The sequence below is a fragment of the Typopeltis vanoorti genome, chromosome 4, assembly GCF_054136105.1.
Source record: "Typopeltis vanoorti isolate ZY-2024b chromosome 4, IOZ_Tvanoo_1.0, whole genome shotgun sequence".
Taxonomy (NCBI): Eukaryota; Metazoa; Arthropoda; class Arachnida; order Uropygi; family Thelyphonidae; genus Typopeltis; species Typopeltis vanoorti.
This window is the reverse complement of record NC_143552.1, coordinates 136,945,785-136,956,560: the sequence shown is the minus strand read 5'-3', so window position 1 is coordinate 136,956,560 and position 10,776 is coordinate 136,945,785. Positions and strand designations below refer to the sequence as shown.

The following is a 10,776-nucleotide window of genomic DNA, read 5'->3' as shown; positions in this document are numbered from 1 at the left end:
GTAATGCCAACAATCACACACATGGTATGCATACCTACATCGAGACTTCACATAATGTGAAGTCTCGATGAAGATGAGATCATCGCCTTCATCGGTGATCTCACAACTGATGATGAAATTCATCTCCCATCTGAAGACAGTTACAAACATGCATACCCACGTCGGAAATCGAACCCGCAAATAGTTGGTTGGAGTGCGGATATGCTAACCATTTGGCCAACCAGGCTGGCAAGGTATTATTCTTTCACTTACAGACCAATATCCAAGAACACTTTTGGAAATTCCTTTTTTCATCGTGATTCTAATACGTCTTGTGTGGTCTTCACTTCATGAAATGTAAAAGGTATCCATTTCAAATTTTATCTTTCTATTAGCAGATACTTTTTCATATTTAAAGATGGCTTCATTAGTAGACAGTCTTTCTGATTGCGATTACATCGAGTTGTATGTACATTGTTGTCGGTGCACCCAAAGTTAATTTTTTTAAGAGAGGAAAAAGCTTTGTATGCGATGTAGTCGAACGTCGACTATGTTCTTAATGTTTCGTAGAGAATTTCTAGAAAATGTATATACTTTAGCCCAATAGCCGAAATCGAACATTCAAATCTTTATTATTTACGAACATGTGCGCGTGGCGCTTCCAACTCGACTACCCTTGGTCCACCGTGGGCTTACAAACCTAAATTGTGCAAATTGGAGTATTAAATACTACGCACGCGCAATGTCAGTCAGCGCCATATTGTTAGTAGTAAGCTTGGTGGTTTGTAGGTTATATTGTAGGGGACAGTGAGGTGCTTATGCTGTACGTATATATGTGATTTGTGACTGTCTGTTTTTTTTCGTCGTGTTAGCGGTTTTCTTTTGAGAATTTATTTTCAACTTTTCTTAGATGTGATGCTGGTGATGCCATGGCTTGTTTAAATACTCTAAAGCAAGATATTAAAACTTTAGAATCATTATTTCCAAAGAACCACGAAAGGTTTCAGGTTGTGGCAGCTTCTGTTGATGAATTGACTTGTCGTTTTGTGGGAAGAAACGGAAAGAAGTTTGAAATACACGCAAATATAACAGTAAGTCAATTAGATTATTGTCATAGACAAATGTTTTTATGTTAAATTTGACCAGTGAATCTGGTAAATTGACGTTGATGTTATACCGAATACACTTCAAAATTTTATTCGAATCACTCTAGTTACCGAGCTGTTTCGATTGTCAATAATTAGTAGGTTTTTTTAAATGGGTAATCGAAGGTATACTTAGTAATTCGAATGAGTTCTTGTATTTTAAGTAATTTATAAAATATTAATAACCTTCTATTCATTTGAAGTGTTTGTAACCCACTTACTGACATCTTTGACTTTTTTTTTCCCACATTTTTTTTTTTTTTATAATGGCGTTGTTTTGATTAGGAGATTTCACGTATATTTTTAATACGTTCACGTATATTTAAGATTTGTTTCATGAATTTGAAATAATCTGGTACAGTAGTGTTAAGTGGCTGAATCTTATATTTATGTAATAAGTAATTAAAACTATTTTAATTCGTATTTTATGGAAGAAAGGAAATGCCTTTCTTCTTGCTCTACGTAATTTACATATCGTGAACTTTAATTCGCCCAACTTGTTTTATTTGTTTTTGTTGCAACATAATGTGTGAAGGTATAAATTAATGTGCGATGGACTTTTTTTAACTGGAATTTTTTCATTCGGTTTCAGAACAGCCCCCCCCCCTCCAAAAAAATAAAAAAAAAGCGGATCTGTCGTTTGCACTGGTTATGAAGTTAAATTTTTGGAACTTTCGTTATTAAAAGTATTACGTAAATTATGATATTTATTGGGTATAGTCAGCTACTAATTTTAAATTACTGTGGCCGATATGTTGACCAAGATTATTGGTGGATAAACAGAGGTTTATATTTTTATAATAAAATATTTGTTCTTGACGATAGTTTTTTTTTTTTTTTTTTTTTGCTGTTGTTGTGGTGGACAGCTTTCCGATTAAAAATTAAAGTGCTTGAAGTTTTGTTCAGATATGTTGACTATGACAGAAAGCATAGTAAAGTAGAAAACTGATACATTATTGAGAATGAAGAAGTGTATGTGACATATAAAAATTAAAGAAAAATGGTTTTCTTAAAATGAAACATCAAAATTTGGAAAATGATAGGCAACAGTCCCGTCAGTCCTTTTTTAAGGCTATTTGTGAGACGACCTTGAAAGAATGGTCCACAGTATGACTGAATGATGGTATAAGGGAGGAGATATTTCTAGTCGTTTCGGTCACGAGCACAAAAAGCAATTAATGCACCTGTCATGTACTAATTTTATAAAATTAATACATTGAAACTGTAATTGTTGCATTTATACATGGCATATGCTTTCTTGTTGAACAGACTAAATATTTTCTAAATTATTAAAAAGAATGACCTTGCAGTGTACCTTCCCAAATTGGAATTTATACTGACGTGTTCCGTTGCCTTGCTATTGTTTATCAAAGTTGTAATCAAAAATTATTCAAGAGATTCATAAAAGCATTGCATATGAAACAGCTATCTCAGTTTATTTTCCAAAATTAGAGGTGCATCTATGGATCCCAGAGATTACCCCCCCCCAAAAAAAAAAATTGACTCGAGCTTTCAAGTGAACATTTTTTCTAAATGTAGAAGATATTTGTTTTTGATTTTTCTTGAAGCATATTTATTGAATGTTATATTTCCAAAGTTATATCTCACATAATCTTACTTCAAATAAAGTGTAACTTGTTTGATTTTTGATAAACAGCAATTTCCTTCATTTGTTGTATTGATACATGCCATATGCCATGTATAAATTGCTTATAGTTTGTGTAATGATAACATAACTGTTTTCGAGAACACTTCCAGCTTTTTATTTTAATTTTGGAGGTCATATTGATATTTCAACCAACTTTCATCGAAATATATGCCTTATATTGGGTATTTTTAGAACAAAAATTATTACTTTTAAGTTAATTTACATCATTGTGAGTTAATTGTTGTTAGATTAATCGAATTTTGACAAGATTTCAAGACCAAATAAAATTGTTACTCTTCACAAATTTGTTTTTATATCATTGAGAGAGAACTAAAGTTTTTATCTATTTTAAATAATTAGTGGAATTACAAAAATACATACGCTGTATACATGAAGAATTTACCTAAGGCATCAACTTACAAAAATAAACTTGCAAGGTAGCATTTTTAAAATTAACTTTAAAAAAATTATGAATTCTTGGCATTTATACTTTTTTAAAGCCCATTAGGAAGCCTGATGGTCTTTAAAAAGTTGGATTTCCAAAGCTTATGTCTACTTGAATGGAGGAATAATTACATTACTTATTAAAAGTTTTAATACTAACATTTTGTTGCCAAACCTGATTGGAGAATGCTATATCTGCCAACGCACTATAATTTGAATCCCACTGTGGTATATCCTCAGCCAATCCACAGTTGTAACATATTATTGGTTTATGACCTTTCTTGGGCAGTGGTCTCACACCAACTAAAATCATTTTATTTGCATGATCTGAGACCATTGCCTTCTCTTCATGGAGTCCTGAAGTGGTAAAAAGTTTGTTTGGTGTCAAGACTTACATGATGACTCGCTTAGATTCATAAGTGAGTCATCATGCAAAACAGACCACTTGTGAAGTATCTTCACAAGTGATCTACTTGTATATAGCAGCTGTTGACTTCATATCATTTGGCTCTGTATTCCTTAATGTAAAATACGTCTCCTTTCAGATGTATATTATGGGAAGGGTTACTACCTAGACTAGTTTCATCCTTCATTGAGGTCTTGTTAGTGGGGACTAGACAAAATGTAGAAGCAGTAAAATGGTGAGAATTACCATATCAAAATACTCCAGATGTGAGACCATCATCCCTTACTGGAAATCTGATGGTCTTTAAAAAAAAGTTCCATGTTTGATATCTTGAGCAGAATTTCTGGATTATCTAACCCATAGTACTAATTTTGATGTATAGGTTTACAGCTTTTCGCTGGTGAGAGTCATGGCAGTCAAGAAAATCTTTTTGAATTTTGTGCTTATTCAGTTTCATCAATCACATTGTAATTGTATATCTTGCATCTTTTTAATGATGCCATATGGTGAAACATTGACATTAAAATGGAGATAGATAATGATTAATATATTGAAATTAAATATAGCAGATACGCTAACCACTTGGTTGGCCGAGTGGTCATCGTATCTGCTCTCCAGCCAAAAGGGCCGCAGGTTCGAATCCCACGTAGGCATGGATGTTTGTGATTGTCTTCCACCTTCATACATTCATTCACCCAAGTATAGATACGCTCTCCTAATATGGACTGGGTCACCGTGGGAGTAGTAGACCCAAAACCTCCCGCATTGAGAGAGGCCTTCACCCTGCAGTGGGTAGGAAAATAGGCTGTTCATCATCATCATATGGAAATAATTCAGGAAAGCCTAAAACTAGCCAGTTCTTGATATGCGAAATTTTTGATGCTATTAATATAGTATTGAGAAAAAAATGAGCAATATTTTTTTTTTTAAATCTCCTACCCGTAAAAGGTTGTAAACCTATAGTTCATCGGTAACATAGGTGAGGTAAAGAATTTATCATTTTGTTCTTTTGTTTATTATTTTTATTATATATATATATTTTTAACTTAGTTTGGAAACCCTACTCAAGAGACCAAACACTTTTTCAAGCCACACATTTGGAGTGAGCACAAAGTTTGTACAATACAATTCCGTGGGCAAGAATAATATTTTCTTTGTTTGCACTGAAGACAAGTTTTGGGGCTGTTGCATGATCTAGCTGGAGACTGTTCGTCGTGTAGACGGCAGTAGCCACTAGACGATAAGAAGATTGTAATTCAGAGACGAAAGAGAAAAGCAATAGCTTTAAGTAAACAGTAAATGGCAATTCCCCAGAAAGGATGGCCCGTCAATGCATCTATGGCACACGGTAGGCACCCATTACTGTCATTGTGTATATGGAGCTTGGCATCTAAAGTAACGCCCACGTTTAGGACTGCAAAAGCCAAAATGTAAACGCAGCTGTCTACTAAAGGTTCTGTGTGACCTGTAAGAAGTGAGCCTCGCCAAGGTTATTTTCAAGCCACTGCAGGCCTTTAGTAAGTATGGTGGTATTCTTACGCTGGGCACTGAAATTCATTTACATGAAATTTTCTACCTTTTCAAGCTGACAAGTGTGTTTTATTTGTTAGTTGGAGTGTCTTTGCTCTCCATTTCATTTCATGAAACTCATTCATTTCATGTAAATATTCAGTACTTGGTTAAAGTGGCTTATGTTACATCAGCACAAAGCACTTGCAGCACAAGTGCTTTGTGCTGCAAGTATGCTGATGTTTAGTTGGATTCAGACTTGCATCCTCATAGTACAATGCACTTGTCACAAACATAAGCCACTTTAACCAAGTATATAGTGGAAACTTCTTTGTAATGGGGATGAAAACCATGAATTATAGTTCAAGTGTGTCCTCTGAGACTAGAAAAATAACTTCATAAAATTTATTTATTATGGTGTTGCAAGTTAATGCCATAATAAATACAAATGATAATCATTACTTAAACTTTTTATACATATGATTTACAATAATAATTTGGCTGGGATAATTCAGCATACTGACCAGCTAACCTTTAATAATCCTGTTGTAAAAAAACCAGTTTTTTATATTCAGAATGCAAGTTGCTAAAATATGAAGCCTAGTTTTATTTCTGTTCACAGAGAACCTAAGTATGTATATATGGTTGTGAATTGTGTAATTTTTATAAGCTATATCCAAATCTTGCTGAGCAGACTGAAGACCAGCTTTTTATGAGAGCATCCCTCCATAGCTCAGTTGGTATGGATGAAGCCCTTTGGTCCGAAAGACCTGGTATTAGCTACATTATACAATGCAGATATTAACCACCCTGTCATAAGCAGTATCAGGTTTCTATGAAGCCAAGTTACTTGGCCATGACAGACCATTGAGCCCAACACAAAGGTAAGATGGGATGGAATTTTAATTATTAAAATGAACATTTTCATTTAAAGATTGAGAACAAAATAATGCAGTAATAGTTATACAGGTTGTTCATTTTATTATGCTTACATTTTAGCACTTATTGTAAACTGAACTAATATTCATTCTGTTTGATATCACAGTGCATTCTGTAGTACATTACTGCTTTACCAGTTGTAATGATTCTTCTGCATTTTTTTATGCAAATAAAATTGGAATGTAATCTTATGTTAGTTTGGACAAATGTTGACATTTGGCCTGCTCACTTTTGTTTATAAACATCCTTTTCTGTATTTTTATAATATTTTTACATATTTATATACAAACAGATAAGAACAACACATTCATTAATGATAAATTAGATAATAATTATGATACATTTTTTAATTGATTTATTCTACAAACGAGAACAGTAATTATTTCTTGGTTAGATTCTCTTGACCTTTATTAATGGTTGCTTAAAGGTCGATGTTAAATAATTGAGAAAAACCTAATCTTCACAATCTTTTTTAAGGAATGTGTGAAAATGGACTGGATCTTCATGCCTAAATCTTTACCTTCCCATGGTGTACCTTGTTAGTAGGTATCTACCTGGATACTGAAAGAATGAGGCTTGCAATTTGGGATTTAACTGACTAAATTTTATTCTGTATTGGCTTAAACACCCAAATTGCCATATAGATAAAATAACATGGATACAAAGCATACATTTGATATTTTAGTTGCAATGATATCTCACATCCATGTATGTATTGATGTGTAAACATATCATGGGTGGTGGGTTTGAAAGAAACATGATAGTTCAGCACCAAATGGCATGCTGGCCTGGGGTGTCATCTAGTTAAACAGGCTGTTCTGTTTGATGAACCAGGATGAGATGAAGTTATCTAATAGAACAAACTCAACATTGGCAGACCTGAAGGGTAACCGTCATCAATATACATATTAGTGAAAAGTGGAACTGGCAAAAAGAATTATAAAAGTACCACATCATAATTGGTGTTACTGAAACAAAGACAGTGAGATTCTTCTGAATCAAGATAATTTTGAATGCATACAATTTCAAGTACTGGAGTGAATTTCAGGATGGGAAATTGATCCAACTTATTTCTGTCTGTGATCAGAAGAAGAAACTAAGGAAGAAATGGACAAATTTTTGGTTATTAGAGAAGGCAAGTCATATAAAGAAAAGAGGAAAAGTTGTTCCCAGAGTAGAAAATGAATATCAGACATGCAGAAATGTTTGGGAAAAATTTGCAGAAAGGAGCAAGCTAATAAGTATCTCCTGAATTTCTATTCAAAATATAGACTAATCATTACTGATTCTGTGTTAGAATGTAAAGTTGTATACAAATTCACATGAAAAAAAAAAAAAGACACAAGAAATAATTTTCAGTGACTGTTAATGTTAATAGTGATATCTTCATGCTAGTTCAGAACATGAGTATATAAGGAATATTATATTGAAAAGAAAATTATGTAGGAAAGAAAGTTTTAAAAATAAAGTTGAGCAACTTTCAGAAATGAACCATATACAAATATTATTGATGATAAAATGAGCTTGAAAACAAAGTTGGGATTCTCGGTGAAATATTGATTGATTCAACTGGATCAAGGTACGAGGTGAAATTGTGTGTGAGAGCTAGAAAATCAAATTCTTTATTCTAAAAATCATAGAAAAATCAGAACTCCAAAGTGGATTGGAAGTTAGAGGCAAGCATTGAAAAGAAGAGGGTGTATTTAAAGTTCCTAGAAAGTAAGTCAACAATGTGTTCTGAGAGAATATAGAGAAAAATGTATGAAAGTGAAAGTCATTGGAATATTAATAAGAATACAGAAGATATATATTGGAAAAGTGGCAAAATGTTCTAGACTATTGAAAAGTTTAGAAATGAAGGAAAGAATAATACTATAAAAGGAATCAGATGATGAAGGTGACATAAACTTTACTTACTTTTAAAGATTAACACATCTTTTTCTATCAAATTTTGAGACTGCACTTTGCAACATTGAACTGGTAGCCCCACTCATATAGATCTTCCTGTGAAACTATATCACCACACTCTTCAAGGATTCCTCAACTGATGTAACAAATTTTGCATGAAAATCAGCAATAAAATACTGTGAAAATAGGTAGGGATGTTGAAAACATCAGGTGCTTCCTAAATGGAGAACCCATAAAACAAAATAATATTTTAGCTGGTCAAGAAATTTTTAGTAAAGATGGCAGATTGAATATGGAAATAGACAAAACAGAACTGATGTAGGTAATCAGTTGAATAAACTTATATGGACTGAGTGAAAAGTCAGAATGCTAAACTATCTTTATACAAGATGATAGTGTTCAGAGTTTAACTTTTGATCTGAGAGTTGGATTAGAAATAATAGTTGATCAGAGGTTAGAGACAGCTGATGTAAATTATGTGGGCAATTAGAGGATTAAACATAACATCAGGGGCAGAATATTAAAAAATAAAGATATTAGGAAGAAATATGATGTAGTTAGCCTTCAGGAATGTGTGAGCAGAGATAATCTCTCAGGTGGCAAGGTCACCTAAACAGAATGGGAGAGGAAAAGTGTTTGTGTTTGGATGGCAAGAAAAAGATTCAGAAGAAGACTAAGATCTAGATAAATAGATTGAAATTTAAGATCTGACTAAGCTGGAGCACTGATAAATATGGCAAATCTGGTGTGAAAAATTCTGATATGTTCTAAATAGATAATCTAAGCTTGGATCTTCTTTGTCCTTGCCATTATCCAATTTCACTTGGTCAGCTTTCCTATTCTGTAATATCCTGGATAATTGATGTCTCCAACTTGGGCATCTTGGAGGTCTTTTTATAAGGGAAATCCATACTGGGTCTACTGCATCTTCTTGGTTCTGTACACATCTCCCTTACCTTCCACATGACTTTGGACAAGTGTGACCATGTGACTTCTCCAAACCATCTAAGCTGGTTACATTTTATGTGATAAATCTAACTTTAAAGCTATTGGCAGTTATCAGTCCATCACAGTTTCAAAATTATTTCCACTGATAACTAATTGTTGGCTCTTGCATGCTATGACAAACTAGTTGGGCTATGAAAAATGCTAGATATAAAACCAGGGAATTATTAGCAGCTAAACATAAATTTATTTTGTTCCTTTCATGTTAGAGGGATTGTTGATAGGAAGTTAGTAATGTAAATTTTTCATTTAGTACTATTGTAGTATCTTGTACACTCCTTAATGGTACAGGAATTTGATAATGTCTGTTCAAAACCGTAATGAGTGAAGTAGTAAGCTATAATCCAATGGTCATAACCAGACTTGTATAGTGATGTAACATCTTTCTTCTACAGGTGAGGCTTGTTTATAATTAAACTGACAATTTGTTTTGAGCTTCATTAGCCATTTTACTTATGATTCTTGGACTTATTCCATATAAACCAAAATACTGAAATCCTTATAATTATCTTTTTCTAAATCCTATCCAGTCAGTATATGTCTATCAAATAGCAGCTTTTTACTAAACCACATGAATTTGTATTGGTTCACAATAAATTTTAAACCTCACTTCCTTGTCCACTCTACACATTATTGAAAATCATTGTGTAAAGAATTTAGGTCATCCAAGCAATTAGCTATCTATCCTACTGTGTGTGTCTTTTCAGGAAAGAGGAAACTTTATCTTTAATATGTGAATCTGAATCATTTAATATATTAAAGGTACTAACACCAAATCTTGCTCCTAATTACATTGCTCTAAGAAATCTCCCAACTAAATATTACTTTCAAATTTCAGCCAGTTTTCTGCTTATCTGCTAGGTTAGCATATTCCAAAGTACGGCATGTATATCTCAAGGAAGGAGGTATAAGGCATTTATAATAAATAAATAAAAAAGATTGCCTTTTTGACCCAATGATCACATTTTAGTCATATGTCTCAAACTGTTTATATTAAAAGTTTAAATTCAAATAGTTTGACCCATGCAGTCAGAACTGCACTAAATTTCATAATTTGATTCTACTATACAAATATTGGATTCATATAATTAAAAAAGTTTCACATATTTGTAATTTATTATAATGCAAATATTAAAAAAAAAAAAACCTTTTGTAATTGTTTTGTGTTTGAATGAAATACTTCCAAATTGTCTTTGATAGTATTCCTACAATTCTAAAAGGAGACATTTGGGTATACAGAAAATTTGGGAAACACTGCACTAGGTGATCATCACTACCTGTTTGACACATTTGTCAGTGAGCTCTTAAGTTAGACTTTATCAAATACTGAAATCCACATAAATCACATCATAACTATTACCTTACTTTGATCTCTTCATATATAAAAAAAAAAAAAAAGTAAGCAGATCTCCCTTAATTTTCCAGATTATCTCTGCAAGTGAATACGACTAATCTGTAATTGAGTCTCTATTTTATGCAATGAATACCCTTATGAATTGGAATAATAACCCTTGCACATTTCCAGTGAGTAGGTTGCTTCCACTCTTGGCAATTTCAGTGAAAATAAACGAAAGTGGATTAACTCGGATATATCTGCTTACTCCAAAAGGAACTGTCATTAATACCTCCAATCCTATTGCTTACCATTTCATTTAAGATATCATGAATTACTTAACCTATATTACATCATTAGGCAAATCTGACTTAAGCTGTAGTTTCCTCTTCTCTCACCAGTGTCTGTGAATATGCTTGCAAAATACTTCAGTGCTATAGGTTGTGTGTGTGTGCATGAG

At 32.8% G+C, this 10,776-nt stretch overlaps 1 protein-coding gene across 1 annotated transcript in view; it reads left to right on the top strand.

Moving 5' to 3' along the window:
- The first annotated feature begins 763 nt into the window (after nucleotides 1-763).
- LOC150107699 (ubiquitin-conjugating enzyme E2 Q1) overlaps nucleotides 764-10,776 on the top strand; it is a 201,965-nt gene continuing 191,952 nt past the window's right edge. Inside the window, exon 1 of the mRNA XM_090392011.1 lies at nucleotides 764-1,070. Within this exon, the coding sequence (XP_090248137.1) occupies nucleotides 909-1,070 (162 nt within the window). The 5' untranslated portion in view covers nucleotides 764-908. The remainder of the gene's footprint in view (nucleotides 1,071-10,776) is intronic.